Raw genomic sequence first — 21,953 nt, 5'->3', positions numbered from 1 at the left:
GGAGATATAATGATAGAGAACAAACATCTTTTTTTTATCAGAAATGAGCTATGGATATGAAAAGATAATATACATGTAAAGGTAAAGAGATGTGTCAAAATAAAGTTCTTGGTTTTGGTATAAAGCTAATGATATTGATTGTATCTGCAGAACATGCTTTTAATTCTGTTAAGAGATTAGTTGTCTCCTTAACATTTCAATGTTCCCTGTTGTACGCTATACATGAGGATAAGTAGTTTTTACTGATGACAAAGTGATTTGCATTCTCGTATACCAGAGTCTCAGTTTGTGTCTATCTTCCACTGAACCACTGGATCAGACTTACTAGTTTTTTAAATTTAAATTCACATGAACAGTAAACAAAACCAAAAGGCCAATAAAAAACATGTTAAATATCAAACAAAAAATTCACAATGTCCAGTGTCACATTGTTTGCATTAGTAACTGAAAATGAAAAGAAGTTGGAAATCTCAGTAGACTCACCCTCAGAGAAACCATCCTTAACATAAACAAGAGGCCACAACAATCACATCAGCCATCTTGCTTTTTGAATTTTGAAACAGAAAAATTTACTTGCTCTATGGAGCGCCAAATTAACATAAATTCAAATAATTGAGGATATCTTTAATCATATGACGATATCATCAATTCAATTATTGTGTGCAATAATTGAATTAATGTGCACATCAAATCAATTATTGCCAATAATTGATTTCAGGTACGCATTAATTCAATTAATGAAAGCAATAATTGATTTGATGTGCACATCAATTCAATTATTACTCTCATCAATTCAATTGAGGTGGAATTATTCAATTTGGAGCTGGACATAAATGATTCAATAATCTCTTTAATTCAATTGAAGATAACTTTATTCATTTACAATGAGGATTTAATGTGGGCATCAATTCTTTTAAAAGAGAGCAACAATTCAATTAAAGAAATCATTAATTCAATTGTGGATATGTAGCATTAAAGATCTCTTTAATTAGATAGTTGCTATCTCTTACAGAAATATTGTGCACATCAATTGAATTGATACATGCATTAATTGAATTATTGCTCTACAATTGAATTGCAGTGTGCATCAATTCAATTGTTGACATCATCAATTCATTTGAAGAGAGCAACAATTCAATTATAGCACACATCAATTCAGCAGAATAAGTAATATTATAACCAATTCAATTATTAATGCACGAAAAAATTCAGTATTGAAGATATCATTAATTATTTGAAGAGATCTTTAATTGAATGTTTGCTTGCATCAAATGAATAGATGATATCTTCCAATAACAGAAGATATCTTCAATTATTTGAGTTTATGTTAATTTGTTGCTCCATACAGCCCAGGTAAGCTAAACACCAAGACGTCTTTGTGAAACACTAATGGCTTATTTTTCAATATGAATTTCCTTGCCTTCCTAAATATAGATAAGACTTATCCAGAAGGTTCAGCAGAAGCTAAATCTAGATGGAGACTCGGGTAGGTGAAACTGGAGTTTTGTTAAATCTAGATGGAGACTTGGGTAGGTAAAACTGGAGTTTTGTTAAATCTAGATGGAGACTCGGGTAGGTAAAACTGGAGTTTTGTCTTGATTTTTCTTCCACAGATTCTATTGTTATTTTAAACCAACATTAGATGATTTGAGCTGTGCTGTGACAGTGAATGGGTTCAGTGTTAGTGATACAATGATTATGAGTGTTGAGCAGCATTAGTAAACTATACATCAGTTGGAGAGATAAAAGTGATATTAAGCAGTATGTATTTGACTGGTTAGAAGTTGCAAATTAGAGTGAAGCAGGAAGGGAATTTACTTACTGTGCCAAGACCTAATTGTTGCTGGAAACACATGCCAAACAAAATGTCAGGGTGTGACACGACCAATCTCACAGTTCATAGAGCATTAACATACACAACAAACTTAAAAACATTGACATTTTCCACTTTCACTTAGAAGATTGCATATAAACATGATAAATTTTTGAAAGCTTAGCTTTAACATGATATATAGTTAGTTGATTGCTTTAAATTATTAAACAGATGTTTAATGTTGGATGAATTAATTTTATAGATGTCAACAATACTCACTCAATGAGATGGTATTCTGTAGTAGTTTAACACAGTGAAAAGAGAGATAACTCTGGCACATTTAATTGGGAATGCACTAATGCAATAAATGTCTCTTACACATCAATAAGATCCCATAAATGCTTTCATGAGAACTTTTCACTCTGAGTCACATGAGTTTGGGCCAGAATATCCAAGCCTCCAAACTCTAATAAGAAGGAGTGTGAAAAGAAATTTGTAAAATATCCATTGTACAAAGCAACTTTCCATTATTGTGGAATGATGTCAACATGTTAATCCTTAGACTGCTGGTATAGCTACCACTGCTGAATTCATTTATAGAAATCCCAAAAGAAATTCATTTTTAATGCTTATACATCAGCTATTTTTCACAATACATTTATGATATGCCAGTCTGGAGCTACACGTACATGATGCTCATATATATTCTTGCATACTCAAAGTCACAAGCTGTGATGGTTTCATTTGCAATAACATTGGAAACAAATCAATGTAACATACCTAATCATCTATCAGCTGACAAGGTTTCACGGAACTAAACCTCAAAGTGTGCCAGATTTAATCCAGACACGATTTGATTATGCATCTAGCCATAAACTGGTCTACTTTTGGGTCATGATACCCCCCCACCCTAGATGCATCAACTGAAGGTCTGAGAGTCATAAACCTTACAGTGCTCAAGATATGATCCGGACACTATTTGAATATGTATAACCATAAAATTAAAAAATGGGGCAAGTGATCTATTTTTGGGTTGTGACACACATTCCCCCAATATACATCAACTGACTAAGTTTGATGGTCGTAGACGTCACAGGGTGAAAGATATATCCAGACATGATTTGAGTATCTACAGCCATAAAATTCCAGGGGAAGCCACAGTAATCTAGTTTTGGGTTGCAACAACCCCCACCCTGATGCATCAGCTGACCAGGTAGTCCAAGCTAACAGACAGACAGGGGAAGCCCATACTGTAATAAAAATTGAACTTATTATACTAGATTGATGTTTGCATTCATGACAACACCAGGAATGTTGACAAAAAAGACATATTGTTAAGTCCTAAATATCTCTAACAATGTAGGAAACGTGTGGGTCATTTTAAACATCCCAACACCAATTACAGAAGAGTCAAATTTTTGTTCCCAAGTTCCTAAGCATGATTTAATTCAAGATGTGCCTACAACAAGGAATCACCTCATAAATGAATGTAGCTGCAGAATTGTAGCTTTCTGATGAAAAATTGGGGTAAACTGGAGAGCTACAGTCCTACCCTTTATAAAAACCTTCTATTTATAGTGCAACTTTTTCTGTGCATTATCCAGGTCTTATATCTCTGTATTTTTAAATAGCCACCTCAAAAATTTTATTAAAAAAATTCGTAACATATTTTCCCACTACAATTGTGTCAAAATATACCTTCAAACATTTATTAAAGCCCCATTTAAAACAAAAACAAAAACTCAGTTTTAATAAATTTTGTGTGTTTAAATAGCCATATTAGATTGCCAGTCAATTCAAACCCAAAAGAACAAGGATTCTGATAGTACTGCATATCAATACATAATCCCCTACTGGCAGAAAAATCTTTTGACAAAAACAGAATGCACACTTCATGCATAAATTCTGTGAGCATTACAAAAAAAGTGTGGAAAATAGTATTTGCATTAATTTTCAAAGTACAAGGGCCATAATTTGGCAAAAAATAAATGGACTGGAAAAAAATTCGAACATAATCTGTAACTTGTCATGGTAAAGCAATGTGCCAAATATCGAATGAATATCTGCAAGCATAACGGAAAGAAGTGCGAAAAACTGATTTGCTGGACTGACTGACAGATAGACGGATGGAGTGCAAACCTTCAGCAAAATTCAACGGCAAGGGACTAATAAAACTGGACAGCGGACTAGAAAGCTTATACGAATCATCAAATAGACCTACTACTAAAGTTCATCTGAAAATCCCTGAAGCATCTGTGGCATTGGTATATATCCTTGCACAGATCATCTATGAAAGTTTGGACCAAGTAGGGCCTATCATTCCTAGGCAAAGGATCTGCTTGAAATGCCCACATGAGATAATGTTGCTGATACTGGTGTTATCGTGTGTAGGAATATATAGGGTCTAAGAGGAGATTAGGTCCCTGAATACCTAGAATGCATGGCCCCCCATTATGTGAATATTCCTTGATGCCTGCAATCCTATGTGTAAATAGCAGATATCTGGCCAGATGGATGGGGGAAGCTAGACATTTCCACACATTAACCCTCAAATCCAGGGCTTGTCTACCTAGTATGAGAAGTTTGGATTCAGCAGACTGCACGAAAGAACCACTAAAGTTCAACGTGCAGAAAGTCAACTCCAAGCAACTCTTCCTTATTGTAATCCAAGTTAAGCACAAAACAGAGGATGAACATCATCATGAAATCACATGGAGAGTTTGGAACACTGCTGTACAACATGAAGAAGTGGATATAAATATCAACTTACCAAATCATACATAGCGCAAAACTTTTTATCTTAATTGGATCACGGAATTTCAAAATTAAAATTGGGTTGGTTGGTCAAAGCAAAAAAAAATTAATAAATAAAAATTTATAATTTGAAGCATCTTTGTAAATTGAAAAACAACTATAAAATTGTTTTTATCATATGTTTTAGAAACAAATAATTGGATCAATAGTTGCACTGTCTCTGACCAACTTTAATTTATTGGCCTAACTGCTTACCATGTGTTTACGCTTGGATATAAATGGTACAATTTGAATGAAAAATTGTATTCCAAACCCAATCTATATTAAAAGCAAAACCTTGCTATATCGAAGTCTTTAAGACTTTGTTTGGAGATCCTTTAACTTTTATTTTATTTCCTGTATACAATGACTTACTTGTCTGAAGGTGTCTTGGTGCATATCCTGATGTCGTGTGTCATAATATTGTTCAATGAAACTAAAATACTCATGTCGTTTTCTTTGTAGAGTAGGCTCCCTTCTGTCTACACTTGCTGGAAGGTAGCCCTGACAATAATCATAATGAAAACAAAGCATATAATCATGATGTGCTTTTAATAAAGATTTTACAGAAAGTTCTTGAAAACCTGGTGGACATCTTTTCATGAGTATCCCAAAAAATCTTATTATTATCTGTCCTATGGTCAGCCAATTTTTGTTATGCAATCATGCAAGTATTCATATGGAATAAAAATGGAATTGTATATCAAACAGGTCTGACACTATATGAAAACCTTTATCAAACATACTTGGTAAATAACAAGGATCAGAAGATTATTCCAAATAAATTCTACTTGGTCAAAAGTCTATAATGAAAGGATTGCGTGTAATATCTTAAATTTAGGAAGAGGCTTTTTTATTAAAATTGGTCAATTTTTGGCAGTGCAGGAGTCCTGGTCCCAAGACCATAAACTGAAAATAGACTTAAGTCAAAATTTTGATAAGTTACATCTTAAGATTTATCTAGCACTGATGTTTTAAAAAACTGCAGGTTTACTAAAAAGACAAATGCAAACATATACTGAACATTTTATTTGTTTATGAAAACTACTTCAAAAGTTAGCTGAATTTGAAATTTAGACTTAAGTCTATTCTCAGTTCATGGTCTTGAGGCCTGGTTCCATGACCATAAACTGAGAACAGACTAAAAGAGGTTCGCACCTGAGATTTGGAGTAATGTGAATTTTTTGAAAAGTGTACTTTTGATTTCTACATTGAAGAAGAGTTCGGAAATTAAAAGAAAAAAACTGGGTCATAATGCTTATTATTGACCTTCAGTGTTTCAAGCAAGACCTTCTTGCACTCAACATTTACTCGAGATTTATTCATTTAAATTTGATTTGTCTGTTGGTGTCAAAACAACATATGCAACACAAATCATTACATAAAATAGGTACATAATCATATCTCCTAACAATACAGATTTAATACAAGTAATGGAAATAAATAATGACCTTTTTGCACTTGATATCAGGAAAAATTCATGATATCAAATTTGAGAGTTTAAAAGGACACATTAGGAGTAATGAAAATTTCACATAATTTTCAAAGAAAGTGGGGGTTATATATCAAATTGCTAAATTATTGGCCAAAATACTGAATTTTTATACAAAATTTCAAGTAAATTAAATAAATTTAGATGTTTTTAGGAATCGGTGTTCTGTTTAGAAGAATATATCAACCAAATTAATGAATTATAACATTTGAACTAGTTCCAAGTCTCAAATACTTGTACCGTAAATTATAAAACTGAAATGCATACCATTTTCCAGTTAAATCAAATTACTAGAACTGACAATAAATTCTTAATCTGTCTTTACTTACAGATAAATTCTAAATCTGCCTTTACTTACAGATAAATTCTAAATCTGTCTTTACTTACAGATAAATTCTAAATCTGTCTTTACTTACAGATAAATTCTAAATCTGCCTTTACTTACAGATAAATTCTAAATCTGTCTTTACCTACAGATAAATCCTAAGTCTACTTACAGATAAATTCTTTCTTTACTTACAAATAAATTCTGTCTTTACTTACAGATAAAATTTTCCATGCTGTTGCTCGAACAGGTTTTGGTATTCCTGACCAGCTGAGTTTTCTCAATTCCTCTGCAGTAAATGTGTTACATAATGTATAAACAATAATAGCTTTATCTGGAACCTAGATAATATTGACTGAAATGTGAGCTGTGGATTTAAATGTTTCAGTATACAATAACTGACACAGAAGTTTCTTCCATTGTAATATTAAACATTTAAAAATACCCAGGTCTGTGTTTGGACCAGCTAGCACAGATCGAAACTTCTCTAGTTTGGTAGCTTCTCTGTCAGGTACTACTTCCTTGGTAAACCTTATCGGGGTAGACTTGGGGGGCTTCCATCCACTATTAAGTCGGACTCCTACACCTGGACCCGCCCCATGAGACGACGTTGCAGAAGGAACAGCAGTCACATGATCTAAATGTTGAAATGTAACATAGAAAAACTACTCTCACAACACACAACTAGATGGTGACAGTAATACCCGCACACAAATGTTTGCCATACTTGTGTCACTAGCAAAGAAGCCTCAATAGTTACCACTTAACATACCTTATACCATATATATCCTTGCTGCATACGTCAAGATGCATGGAGTATTCTGTTGGGCAAGTGCCTTGAGGTCATTCAAAACCCCATTTCATAATTGTTGAAATGAAATTAAAACAATTGAGGTCCTGACCCCTAAACCATATATATTCATTGTGCACATATTACGATGCATAGAGTATTCTGATGGGTAAGTGTCCTTGGGTCATTCCAACCCCCATCATTTTTTTATTGTTCAAATATCTTTAAAATGGTTGAGATTCCAACCCTTAAAGCAAATATATTCTTGTTGCACATGACACAATGCACTGAGCACCAAGATTTTGTTCATCATTTTCCCACCAAATTTGCCCCTAAAGGTGAAAACAAAAATTTTGAAACCTTATTGCACATCTACAGGACACCACCAATTACCTTCCAAAAGATGATTTGACTAGTACTTCATAAAATGTAAGAGAAGTTTTGGGAACCAGGTTTTTGTAGAAAAACATCATTTAGGGGCCTTATTTGACCCCCAGGGTGAAAATGAAAATTTTGAAACCTTATTGCACATTTACAGGACACAACCATTCATTTTCCAAAAGATGACTTGGCATATATATTGTAAGAGGAGTTCTGGGAACCAAGGTATGTTTTAGAAAAACCATCATTTTTTTACCCCCATTTGGGCCCAAGGATGAAAATAAAAATTCCAAAACCTAATTGCACATCTACAGGACACCACCAATCATCTTCAAAAAGATAATTTGATTACTGCAGAAAATGACCAACATAAAGATTAGTTGATTACCACTTTTAAATAAAAGAGGAGTTTGAGGAAGAAGAAAGTGTGACAGATGGACCACAGTAACAACAGTATACCCTAACTTTCCTTTAGAAAGTTTGGGTATAACTAGGATCCTGTAGAGATTAGAACTTCCATAACAACATGGGGCAGAGCTGTCAACTATGTATCACACACAACTTTTGCACCGATACAAAAGTGTTGCATGTTGCTGATGCAATGAATGCATCTTTCAGATCAGGAGAACAGAATAGGTTTAAGATTTTTTGATTTGTGTGTAAACAAAGTACATCATCATTTAGGAAAATTATCACTACAGCGAATCTCTCCATATTAATCAAATAAATTCATCGTACAGAAACAGGCGTTGAACTGAGTAGGAGTATTTTTCCAGGATGGCGACTTTCGTCCCTTGTATTGATATAAGATACTACTTGCAGGTTGTAGTATTTAAACAATATATAAGTTACCATTTATGTGTCAACAACGTTATTAAAACGACTTGAATGGGAATTTCAAAAAGTATTTATTTCATTTTCCACAATACCTAAGACATGCCACCTGTGATAAAAACGTGATGACATGTAGATTTTGAAAAAATGGTGGGGTTTTTTCTCTAATGTTTTGAAAATCTTCAGGACTAATAGAAAATCAGCAGGACTGACAGAAAATGATTGGTTGTCAGTCCTGATGTCTGAAAGATGATTTCTTACTTCAACACGTCTGTAACTATCACAATTTTATTCTACCTATGTTCTCAAATTGGTTGTTTGATGTTCAGGGGTCAAAAAGATTTTAAAATAATAACAATGCATTTTTACAACTTGAAACATGAACACTGCCTTAGCACCACAACCCCTGACTTAAGGGCTATGAATTTCAAAATTTTGGTTAAGGGTTCTCTTCTTATTACTACTACATACTCAGTTTGGTGTTTAATGTCACCCCAACCCTAGCACCAGATCCAGGGGCCATGAATTTCACTAATTTGGACAAGACATCCTTGCTCATCATGACTATACAGATTATCTGCTAGATATCCCTGAGAAAAGATTTCTAAAAAATATTTTGACAACCCATCCTTCAGGTTCAGTGACAATGAAATTTCTAATTTGATGGAAAATGATCATGTAATTTTAAAGAAGAATTTGACTATGTTCAAATGTTAAGGTTTGTGATTATGTACTCTGTGTGAGAGTATGTAACCACAAAACCCTGACTTGTGAGGATGCAGTGACTCATGGAATCTATGTTTATTTTCAAATCAGTGATTTTTCTACATTTTTAACAAGGGTCCTGTGGCTTTCGAATTGGGAAAAATTGTCGACATTTCAGTCAAATTGGGAAAAATCAATTTTATCGTAAATAAGTTATAAAATCATATCAAACATTATATTATCTTTATTTTGCACTTCTAATTTTCTTCAACCTTCTAAAATTTTCGATTATTGTATCCAAATCATCATTCCCATAACTCTTTGTTGAGTCTTATGTATATAAATTCACATCGAATGTTTATTTTTTTCAAATACGTTTTTCTTTCATAATTCTATTATTGGGAAAAACGCAAGCTAAATTGGGAAAAAATTGGCAATTTTTAGGAGGGGAAAGGGCCGAAATTCGGACCCAAAATAGGTCTTAAAAAATCACTGCAAATGTCTCACTTTTAGTGACATACACCACCACATTCAAATAAGTTAGTTAAATCTCCATTATAATGTTATTTTGTTGTCCAAAATGTTTTTTACTCTAATACACCTATCAGCAAGTAATTTTAATTAGCCCCCTCTGCAGAGTCAACCCGTGAATAGCCAAGTTTTTCCTTCTTTCTGAGATATTTCACCAGTGAATTTTACCATACTAGTTGCATTATTGTAGTTAAATATAACAAATGTCAAAATTATAGATAAGAAAATTACAAAGGTCATCGTTAGGTAATAGACCTTTTCATCACAAAATAGCGGACAAGGGACGTAACTTTCGGCTATGCGTTAATGTTTTATTTCAATTTAAAAAATTAAATGTTTCAAAAGTGTAACAAATCAGTTATTATTCAATAACTCGATAAAATATGCATGGATGATATCAATTCTACAAATTGTAATACCGGTAAGAAAATACAATGTGCCAACTATAACGCGTGCAGCGCTGAATTTCTGACACAAGGTAGAACCATACCGCTGTCAATATCAATTAAACTCTTAAATTAGGATTGTCACGCTACCTGAAATTGTATTTGCATTCTTTATGGAATTTATGAGATTGATCAATGTTCGTTATCTTCACTTTTCATGCAATAAATATGCTAACAATATACGAGTATTTTTTACCCACCCTAGAGTCAGAACCCTGGGGTTGCAAAATTCACAAATTTGAAACATTCCTTTCTTTTCTTAAATATGCATTAGTTTTTATATAGTATCAGCAAAATTAAAGAAGTCTTTTAAATGATAAAGACATTTAATCACTATAACCATTTAGGCTCCATCATGACACCAAACCCCTTCCCCTGGGATAATGAAATTGCAATTTTAGTAAAGAGCTACCCGCTCCTTGTAAATATCCATTTAGTTTCAATTTAGTATCAGTAGCATGAAATATCTTACACATAAACACCATATGCTAAGTATGGCCTCACGGTCACCCATGAGTCAGAACCTCTGCCTCGGGGATCATGAAATTTACAATTTTGGTTGAGGCCTTCCTGCTCTACACGACTTATGCATTTAGTTTTTCTTAAAGATATGCAGTAGTAGAGAAGATTTTTAAAAATCAGTAAATTTTGGCAGTTTTGCCTTGTCTGCAGGTGCAGAAGATGTGAAATTTACAATTTACGTTTCCCTTGTCCCAAGGATGCTTCATACCAAATTTGAAAAGAATTGGAACGGTAGTTATCATGAAGTTAATTCAACTGTTAACAGACAAGGAACAATCAAAGATGGACAACACACAACAACAGATGCAGCCTAACCTTTGAGAGCATTGTGAGAAGATTGCTGGTTTTGAGCACCGAACTGTTTGCTGTGATTTTCCATCACAGCCTTTGCGGTGGATCGTACGTCACGTAATGACATCTGAATGTTTGCCATCACGAACAGGTCGTCATCCCCATCATCCCATGCATCCGACGTGTTGTACTCAAAGTCATGGAAGGCGTCCCGCTTGTTACTGGTTTTAGAACGTTCCTCCTTTCTAAATTACATCATTCAGAATCAATACATAGAATATTTAAAGAATCACTGTCTAGTTTGTTAGATATGTGAAGTGATTAACTACAATGGAAAACATGAAGTGATTAACTACAATGGAAAACGTGAAGTGATTAACTACAATGGAAAACGTGAAGTGACTTACTACAATGGAAAACATGAAGTGATTAACAACAATTGAAAACATGAAGTGATTAACAACAATTGAAAACAATAATTTATATGCATAAATTATCATGTTTTCAATTTTAGTCAATCACCTCACATACCCAACATTAGACAGCGATTCCTTATATTCATATATTTTTTTAAAAATATAAAATTGGAATGTTCAAAATACTAGCTGCCTGATAGAAATTGATATACACATGGCATTCCAAGTTAATTTCCATAGTCCCCGCCCACTGATATTCATTTACATGCAAGTGCGGAACTTACATCAATTTATCTATATGGGGAATTTAACACATTGGAGCATCAAAGGGTCATTATGATCTGTCTGTAAGTCTGTCTGTAAATTTTTACACATTTTTTACTTGTTTGATAGAACTACAAGGGCAATTTCAACCAAATTTGCCATAAAGCCTAATTTCAAAATAGTCTAAATGAAGGGTCACACCTTTATCAAAGGGGAAATAATTCGGAAATATTTGTGGCATCTTTAAAAATCTTCCTCTCAAGAACCACTGGACCAGAAAAGCAAAACTGATTGAAAGCTTCTTTAATGAGTGTAGAGTCACAATTGTTCAAATCCTAGTCCCTGGGGATAGGTGGGGCCACATTAGGGGACAAAAGTTTAACTATATATACTCACATATAAATCAATTCACATTTCAGTTTGGAAACTGTTTTTAGAGAAATATTTAGGAATTTCACATTGACCTTCTTCGTATTGAACTTTTTATCAGATTGCCCGTCAACTCAATACTATTTTCTAGCAAGAATTGTTTCTCTCTGAAGAAAATATTTTCTGAACGGCAATCTTGACATGATCCAGTGTTCTTGAAATTTACCAGTCCAAAGGATTTGACCAGTTACAATTTCCTCGCACTGATAAAGTTCACAGACAGTACAATTCATTATTTGGACTGACAAAAATCTCAAAATGTCTGATACCACAGAAGTAGATTTCAAGAACTCTGGACATCTGATCAGAAAAGCTCACAAGAGTTTATAGCTCAGGTGAGCTTGAAAAACAGATCACATTTATATCTTACAACCAAAGAATATATAGAAAAATACATTGTTCATTATCCTCAGTTTTTGGACAAGGAAGATGTGAAAAAGTTTTCAAGAATTCTAAAATTAGCAAATCTAAAATCGATTCTAGTCTTAGATAATGTTCTTTGTGTACTCAATGAAATAAAGCATAAAAGTTACCCCCTTGGCATCATTTGAAGTGGAGGGTGCTGGGCTCCATATACTGGCTTTATGCTAAGAGATAAAGAAAGACATTGTACAAGTTTAGGGTTAGAGTCAGGATACAATACTCCCAGCAAATCATCCACTTTAGGTAAGTAACATGATTTTCAATGACTAAATTTCACAGTTTATGTACATCCCCTGGTCGAAATCCAGACAGGAGCTAACAAATCTCATTGCCCAGCATTAAAAAAAAAAGCTCCAGAGTTTTACCAATGAAATCGCAAATATTTTGTGCACAGAAACAGGGTTACTTGTCAATTTCCAAACCCAAAAGAACTCACAAAATTGTTTTCTAAAGTGTTTGATTAACTTTGATAATGCCAACTCACCATGTGTACTTGGACTGACTTTACATTTGTTTTATGAATTGTATAATCAGGGTTTGAAGTTAACAGTCACCCACTCACCATTTGCGACTAAATTTCCGAGTGGGCAAATTAAAATTACGGTTCAAGTTGCCCACATGGCATTTAGAAAATTCACAAAATAAATATTTGTTTTTCAATTTTGTCTGATCATTTTAGGTGGGTTTTTTTTCCTTTAGAAAAAGTTCCTGATCTGCAAAGCGCTTCATAATTAACTTCTAGAATCACTTCTCTGCAAAGCATCTAAGTGATTCTGAATTGCCGACAATGTGGTGACTTATAAACGTGGTCAGTGAACCCAAGAAACAAAAAATACAGACAAGAAAAGTATCATGTTCATTACAATAAGACAAAAAGGACAACAGAATTTCTTGGAATCATGGAAGACCAACCAACTGTGACTAGAAACACGGAAGTGGGTGTGACTTTATTTGCATTGTAAGTTAATACTTGATACCTCTTCTTCAGGGAAAAGGCTTGGATGAAGTGTGTGGTGTAGTTGTGTCGTGGTCGGTTGGTCTTCCATGATTTCAATAACTTTCTTTGTCTTATCGTTTTCACCGCGATACTCTTCTCTGTAATGCCATCAAATGCCACAGGGTCCTGATAGTTTGTTGCCGGTTGCATGTCGTATAAACTAAGCAGCATAACAAAACACGAAAATACTTTTCAAATAAAAGGTGTTCTAATTTGTGGGCGACTAAATTTTGATGTGGGCCCCTAGAATTGCAAGGTTCAGTAGCCCACATGACTTAGTACCAAAGGTTTCAAGTTAGTTTCTAACCCTGGTATTGTCCAATTTTTTGGTTTGTTTTGTTTTCAACTGCTATACATGTATAATGTTACTGATAACAAAGAGTATCCTAATCCATCTAATATGATGTACATATAATTCCAATGTTATTTATTACAATTGTTTTGATTGGACAAAAATAAAGCTGAACAAGAGTTTATACATCAATAAATCCGAAAATGCTAAGTATTCGTACACGCCTGAAAACAAATAACATAGTGCAGGGAAACTATTCAAATTTTTGCAATTTTTAATAAAGTGAATGAATTGGAATTATAAGAATCAAACATTCTTTTTGAAGAATTTATCAATGTGTAAACTCCGGACATTTTACACACAAACTTAACATAAAAGTGCTTTGCACTTTTATTCAGTTTGTGAGTAAAATGTCTGGAGTTTACACATCGATAAATTCTTCAAAAAGAAAGTTTAATCCTATAATACATTATTAAAGCGATTTTCCACATGATATTAATGATCTGAAATTTTTTGAGGACTTTAATTTGATTGAATGGATTATGATACTGAGGACTATATAATGCACTTATTTTATTTATATTAACAGGATGTTATCTGTGTTGCCTGCATTACCTGTACGTTTTTTTAAGATAGAAAAATTCATAGTAGTCATTTTTCTTGTGCAGGTTAATTGAAACGTTGATAATTAAATCTAATCAATGAAACACGTAAAAATTAAAGCTCAATAAATTTATTTCACATAAATGCCATTGAAAAATTAGCCAGAATATTATTTATTCTATGTTTTCTTGTATCCATTTGACTGCCTTCGTTGGATACTCAGTATCCGACGATGTATGACTGCCAAACATACAGTTTCCGACAGGAGTTCCTGCAAACTGCGGTAGATTTTCTGGCTATGTACAGCTGATGTACCTATCATCTTCCCACGTCCCCATGACGACTCAACATATTCCAAAACTGCTTAGTTTTTCTGGACTGCATACCAGAATTCTCTGGCTACCAAAGTTGTCTGTGTGACTCGTCTATAACGCATGACCTACAAAAAGTTAGGTCATTCGGATTTTCCGGCAGTTTCTTCAATAACTGCTCCAGACGAAGAATTTGTTCTTCCTCAGGATCCCAATACGCCGGTTTCCAGATACGCTCGAGTTATTTCCCTTTGAAGAACTCTCGTACATAGTAAGGCGTGAAACAACTTGTTGACATGCGGGAGTGGGACGAATATTCATCACTGCATAAGTGAATGTACTCATTAAGTCTCTCATACGCTGTTTCATCACCAGAATTCAACCGATACACAAACTAAGTAAGTGATAAGTATTCAGGGAGTAATTAGATACATGGAATCCTTATTATATCACGTAATTTTATTGGTCGTAGGTATCATATCCTGGATATTACTTTCAAATATGACATTGTTTTTATGTTTCTGCTTTAGTAAAACATTTCTTTCAATAGTATTTTGTGTTTCCAATACTTACATATTTAAAGAGAAGCCGCTTTTAATACATTTTATCGTCTTCCTCACTGACAGTAGGTTCACTCTGTCCCACTTAGGCCCTCAAAGTTCTACTAAATGTACCTCCTACACAGGAGAGCTCTTATCTCAAAACTGGCGTATTCCAACAATTAGACGCAAAAAAAGCCCTTACAGCGGCTAATTTCTCTTCAGATAAAGTTGACAGTTACATGTACTTTTGTCGCCATGTTTCGAGGAAAAATTAGTTATAAATTTTCAACTGAGTGTAAACAAGATTTCATTAACGTACAATGTATTTACTCATAATCAATCTGTTTAGCATAAAATCGATATTAAAATTATATCATAACAATCCATAATCATTATTATCAATCATACTCTTTCCTAAGCATAACCTACTATATTCTTTATGATTTATATAATTGTATGCAAAATTTACTACTACTATTGTGTGACTATTTCTACATGAAAAAGCAAAAACCGTTTCCCTCTTGAGCTGGATTGCGTGGTAAGCATCAAAAGATTGCACAGACATCTCAATCGCCAGATAAGGTATACACAAAGACTAGTAACTAAATGTCCATCAATTTCTAGCATCCAATCTGAAGCTGAATTTCTCCTGATTGACAAGGGTTTACAGACCAGGTATTTGAAGGCGTGCTTATTTTCTCCGTCTTTAAATAAAATTTACTTATTTACTTTGTAACAAGGCCCACAAGTCGGTTTACCTCGAATTCAATAGACCAGACCAGGATTAAAACAGAGCTATCTGGCATCAGCTTCTAATATTTTGAAAAGCATGAAAATATTTTTTGAACATACTGAACTCCAAACTTGCAAGCCGCGTACACGACCAAACAGCAACCCGATTCGAACCCGGCAAAGGACTGGTTGAACAATGCAATGTTTACATTTTTTTCTTCACCCATTGATGGTGCTCATAACCTATACTCGTCGAAACGGTAGCATTGTCAATATATTAGTCTAGTTGCGCATTTAGAAATATGTCATACACAGCCCTTAATTCTAATGTACCACCCGGCAGACGTAGGATTCTCAGAATCATTCTGTACCTTCCAGGATAACCGCCTCCTTTTTTCCAAAATCCACCCTTGCTCCCATCCTTTAGATTTTCATTGAAGGCAGACATTATTTCAATGAAATCGGATAAGACGTTAAAAACATTTCATTTCTCCAGGGTTTTAAACCAACCGTATTACATTTCTGTTAACTCACACTATCTTGTTGACAATATGGCGATGACGAAGTCAACGTTAGCTTCCGGTTCAAATTAAACTTCCTGTATTCCGAAAGAGATGGGTTTTCTCCAAAGTCATAAAAAAAAAACTTTGATTGATTGATTGTATATTGTTATGAAATAGAATTTATTCAAAAACTTCTACGTGAGAAGAAAAAATCTCTCGCTGTGGCCTTCAATTCGACATTTTGATATATCGATGACGTTTTGTCAATTAAAAATAATAACTTTCATTCATCTGTCGATTTGATATATATAGGCCTAGATTCTATATATAAATATCCCTGTGAGCTCGAAATAAAGGACACCACAGAGTCGTCCATTTCTGCTTCATACTTAGATATTTTATTGAAACTAGACATTAACGGCAAATTGACAACTCAACTGTATGACAAACGGGATGATTTCAGCTTCTCCATCGTCAACTTCCCATATTTATGTAGCAATATTCCATTATATCACCTGCATATGGTGTTTATATATCTCTCAACTGATTCGATATGCAAGAGCTTGTTCTGCGTATAGTCAGTTTTTAAATCGAGGTAAGCTACTGACAAACAAGTTGATGGTACAGGGGTTTCAACAGTCTCGATTGAAGTCAGCATTTCGCAAATTCTATGGTCGTTATAACGATCTAGTTCGTCAATACAACCGGCTATCATTGGGTCAAATGCTGTCTGACGTGTTTCATACCGATTGTTAAGCCGTTCTTGGCACACTGATTTTGACTGCGGATAACTCCGTTTGCCTGAACAGGATATAGGGCTCACGGCGGTTGTGACCGGTCGACAGGGGATGCTTACTCCTCCTATAGGCACCTGATCCCACCTCTGGTGTGTCCAGGGGTCCGTGTTTGCCCAACTATCTATTTTGTATTGCTTGTAGGAGTTATGAGATTGATCACTGTTCGTTATCTTCACCTTTCGTTTAATAACGTTCCGCTCGAGAATTTTTCACTCACATGGAGACGTCACCATTGCCGGTGAAGGGCTGCGAAGTTTAAGTCTATGCTCGGCGCTTACGGCCTTGAGCAGGGAGGGACCTATATCCCCGTGCTGGTACATAGAATTACCGAAACACCCGTGATTTACCGAAAGACTCTCAAAAAACACCGAAATACCCCCTAACCTACCGAAATACCCAATTTCCCCCCCATTTTATATTAATGTAATTTAAATATATATATGGTAATTATAATTGTAACAACAGTTTCTAAGGTATAAAGAGTCTCTGATATATTAACAAATTTCTTTTGTAGATACAATATTTAGATAATTCAGTAAATAAAATACAGGATAATCATATGATATTTTTTAATACTTTTTTCTTACCTGTGACAATCAAGTAAAAAAAAATGTTTTTCATCTTCGACACTGGTCTTACAATGACCAGTAACAAAATCTGTTTTCTCTATATAGAAATGACAGGATTACATTGCAACCTGATTCTATATATAACTGATGCGCACTTATTCTTAGTTTTGTAAGAGTGCAGGTTCCTGTGAATTGGAAGACACAAATATGGTTGTATTTCTAGTTTTTTGTCCTCGTAGTTAGATAATGTATTATAAAATGAGAGTTTTCCACATTGAGTGTTATTTATATGTTCTAATTCTTCAAAAGTTTTATTTACAAAGAAATCTTGAAGCTTAGATAACCGAGAAGTTTATTTGTTGTATCACAATTAATATTCAACTTTCTTTGTAATTGTTTTATAAAGCTTTGCCAACATTTGAAATTTTCATTGGCCAACTTTGTATTCTCCAAGAATGCATTTTTTAAAACAAGGTTATCATTAACATTAGATTTTGACGGATTTTCCAATCTGGAAAAATAAGTAAATGCGAGCTGAAATATTTTAACATGTAAAGGGGATTTGCCTAGTTCAATTTTTGCAGCCAAGTTAGATGCTTTATTGTGTACACCTAGAATGTTCTTTAATATGAAATTTGAATCTTCTCAAATGGTGCTTTATCAGAATTGTTGAAATTTGTATTAAAATCTGAGATCCATATTTCTGATGAGTATGTTAAAATTGGAACAATAATTGATTCATATAGTTTTGACTACAATTTGGGGGAAAGATCTGAGCTAAGGGGAAGTTTATATTTCAGGGCAAAGTAAGCTTTTCTAGCTCTAGCTACAAGATCATCACAAACAAATTTTAGACTACCATTTGATTGTAAAAATATGCCAAGATATTTGTACTTATCTATGGTATCTAAAATAGTATTGTTATAATAAAATCCATAACAATTTTCTTCTTCTTTGCTGAACAGACCATAACTTTTGTTTTTTGTAAGTTTACATGCAGCTTCCATTCTGTACAATATTTTGAAAGAGTGCCTATACAATATTGGAGACCTTCAGCTGATTCTTATAATAATACAAGATCTTCAGCAAAAAATAGGTGATTAAAAGTTATATCGCCTAAAGATACAGGATTGGTAGTTAATTTATCAAAATAAGTTTCAAAGTCATCAACAAAAATGTTAAATAAAGTGGGACTTAAATTTTCTCCTTGTTTAACTCCTATATGTGTATTTTAAAAGTCACTACATACATTCCCTTGTCTTACAGCACATTTTGTTATAAAATACATATGTTTTATGATATTGAAAAAAATTGCCACGAATTCCTTTTTTTAAAGTCTTAAATAAAAGTGACGGTCTCCACACAGTATCAAAAGCTTTTGACAAATCAACAAAGCATACAAAAAGTTCTTTCTTTTCTTTAAAACTACATTTGTTCATTAAGGTTTTCAAGATGAAAATGTTATTTGTTGTATGGTATCCTTTCCTAAACCCTGCTTGGAAATGCCTCAATAATCATTCAGATTCTATATAATTACCGAGACGTGTTGTAAGTAACCTATTAAAAAGTTTACAAAGACAGCTTGTTACACTTAACCCTCTATAGTTATTGCTATTTCCTGGATCACCAGATTTATACAATGCTGTGATTAATGAGAGGTTCCAGGATTCTGGCATTTTACCAGTCTGGAGAATTTTGTTAAAAATTTTAACTAATATAACCAGACGTGCATCAGCACTAATCTTAACGAATTCAGTAAGAACAAGATCTACACCAGAACATCTTAACGAATTCAGTAAGAACAAGGTCTACACCAGAACATCTTAACGAATTCAGTAAGAACAAGGTCTATACCAGAACATCTTAACGAATTCAGCAAGAACAAGGTCTACACCAGAACATCTTAATGAATTCAGTAAGAACAAGATCTACACCAGAACATCTTAATGAATTCAGTAAGAACAAGATCTACACCAGAACGTTTTCCAGATTTCAAACTAGAAATACTTAGTTTCACTTCTTTAGCAGTAAATGGAAAATCAAGGAGTTTAGTTTCAATAACTTTGAAAAGTTTATACTTGTGTCAATTCCTCAGAATTCAATAGAGTATGAAAGATATATTTGTATAGGTGACTCTGACTCAGACTGCTTTTGCATATTAGACTTCAAAGATTTCCCAAACTTTTTTGTAGAGTTAGGATTGAGATCATTAAATGTGTCCGCTAAAGATTTATAACAATGTGACTAATTGTTTACACATTTTTGGGAATTGAATGTTAGCTTTTGAGAAGGTCTGATGTAAGAAACAATTATTTGGTGATGTCTGATTTTTTTTACCAAGATTTCTAACCTCCCTTCTCAGCATTTAGCATTAGACATCCATTCTTTTTAGGCTTAATATGTTGATTACGTTTACAAGTTTTATTGTTTTTGCCTCTTAATTTTTACAGTTTTGAGACCTGCTTATAAATATCTGTTAATTGTTTAACAAGTGTATTAATATCAGAGTTATTTTCATCATTCAAGTCATTATAAAGGTTCATAATATTTTTAGTGGATACTGGCTCAACTATGGCTTCAGCTGATCTTTGAAGCTTGCGTCAATATCTGTAACATTGTAGCAGCGAACACAACAACGACATCTGTGGTTACTGGAGCAGCGAAATGTGAACTTTTCTTTTTTACACGAGCGTACCATGTATTTGTTGATGATAATCTGGAACCTAAGTCTATTCTAACCCGGATCCTCACAAAAGAAATATTATCATGATGCTCGTGGAAATCTGAATTGGTCTGACCCCCCCCCCCCCCCCTTTCCATCTGTCTCCCCCACTTTCTGATGCTCTGCAATTCCATATGTTGAACATTTGGATCATAGTAAAACTTTTACATACATGAATAGTCAATGTACACTGAATGCCTCACGGGCATGTACAATGTAATTGACACACCCTCATCCACCAAAATGTTGTTTGTTCTCCAACCGTTTTTTTTTTCTTTCTAAAGCTATAATCATCTCTCTCTCCCCCCCCCCCCCCCCCCCCCCTTATTTTTTAAAAACACACCACAAAATCTCAACTTAAGATTTGACTGATAAGAAGATAAGAACACCCAGGAAGGAATTGATCGGATATTCATATTTTGTATCGCCATGTACAAATCAAATGGATATCATTTCGGAAAACGGAAGCGTGTTACCGCATTTACATTTGATTGTGACGTAGGCCGAGTATAGGTTAACTTTCAATCGGAACTCCTCGAATGTTTCGAGCAGTAGTCTCGTGCAACCAGACGCTCTGCTTTTCCCGTAAGTATCCGAAGAGCAGAGAGTCTGGTAAAGATACCAATCGGATCACGCGCTCGTCTTTTTCCGTAACCGGTAAGAAGACTCGGACGTGGATCGGCGCAAGAATTGCATAAAATCGATGCATTTCTTCGCCGGAAGCGCGCCTGTGGATGAGTAGTAAAAAGGCCAGAACTGAATCCCTGTATAATGTGTTACTTATTTTCGCCACAGATTAGCTTTGGTATCATTAACGTTTTATTCACTCTAATTAATACATAAACATGTAAGTGGAAAATGAAAGTGGTAGAATACCTTAGATATGTATGATATCTTAGATGCATTTGAAAGTTCGCGTTTCATATTGTAACGTACGATTGTGACGTCATAGTTGCATTTGTGTACACATGGCAACACAATCGGAACTCCTCGAATGTCTTGCGCACTCGACATAGATCTCGGATGTAATACGATGGCATCCATGAGCAAATGAGCACAGTAATGCATCAAATTCGCTCATGGATGCCATCGTATTACATCCGAGATCTATGTCGAGTGCGCGAGACATTCGAGGAGTTCCGATTGCATGGCAACATACTGATGGCGTCGATCCACATACGAGGTTCATTTGCGGTTACGGAAATAGCCGAGTAGTTACGATTGGCGATAATGTATGTAACGTCAGAACGAGCCTTACCAAAATTTCGGTATTTAATTTGATTGGTTGATTCAACACACCTTCAAAATAACGACTACCGAAGAAATTTGTAATAGATTGAATTTACCGTTTTAGCTTAAGGATTTACAACTAGAGTGTTTATAAAAACTTTTGTAAAAGGAAAGGATTTATTTGCTGTTCTACTGACGGG

The 21,953-nt window shown here is 34.2% G+C and overlaps 1 protein-coding gene across 4 annotated transcripts in view; it reads right to left on the bottom strand.

Moving 5' to 3' along the window:
- Nucleotides 1-16,513, bottom strand: part of LOC125655628 (TBC1 domain family member 22B-like) — a 35,030-nt gene extending 18,517 nt beyond the window's left edge. Inside the window, exons 1-7 of one of the 4 annotated variants that reach the window (XM_048885986.2) lie at nucleotides 16,304-16,503; nucleotides 12,566-12,619; nucleotides 10,948-11,168; nucleotides 6,869-7,060; nucleotides 6,642-6,712; nucleotides 4,982-5,110; nucleotides 1,823-1,843 (exon numbers count right to left, since the gene is read on the bottom strand). In XM_048885986.2, the coding sequence (XP_048741943.2) occupies nucleotides 1,823-1,843; nucleotides 4,982-5,110; nucleotides 6,642-6,712; nucleotides 6,869-7,060; nucleotides 10,948-11,168; nucleotides 12,566-12,619; nucleotides 16,304-16,380 (765 nt within the window). In that variant the 5' untranslated portion in view covers nucleotides 16,381-16,503. Of the gene's footprint in view, nucleotides 1-1,822; nucleotides 1,844-4,981; nucleotides 5,111-6,641; nucleotides 6,713-6,868; nucleotides 7,061-10,947; nucleotides 11,169-12,565; nucleotides 12,620-16,303 lie in introns of all 4 variants that reach the window. The other 3 variants (XM_048885987.2, XM_048885989.2, XM_048885988.2) reach the window with 3 other exon arrangements.
- Between the last annotated feature and the right edge of the window lie 5,440 nt (nucleotides 16,514-21,953).

This window comes from Ostrea edulis, chromosome 7 (genome assembly GCF_947568905.1).
Source record: "Ostrea edulis chromosome 7, xbOstEdul1.1, whole genome shotgun sequence".
Classification (NCBI taxonomy): domain Eukaryota; kingdom Metazoa; phylum Mollusca; class Bivalvia; order Ostreida; family Ostreidae; genus Ostrea; species Ostrea edulis.
Note: the sequence above shows the minus strand (reverse complement) of the source record. Positions and strands in the feature narration are given on the sequence as shown.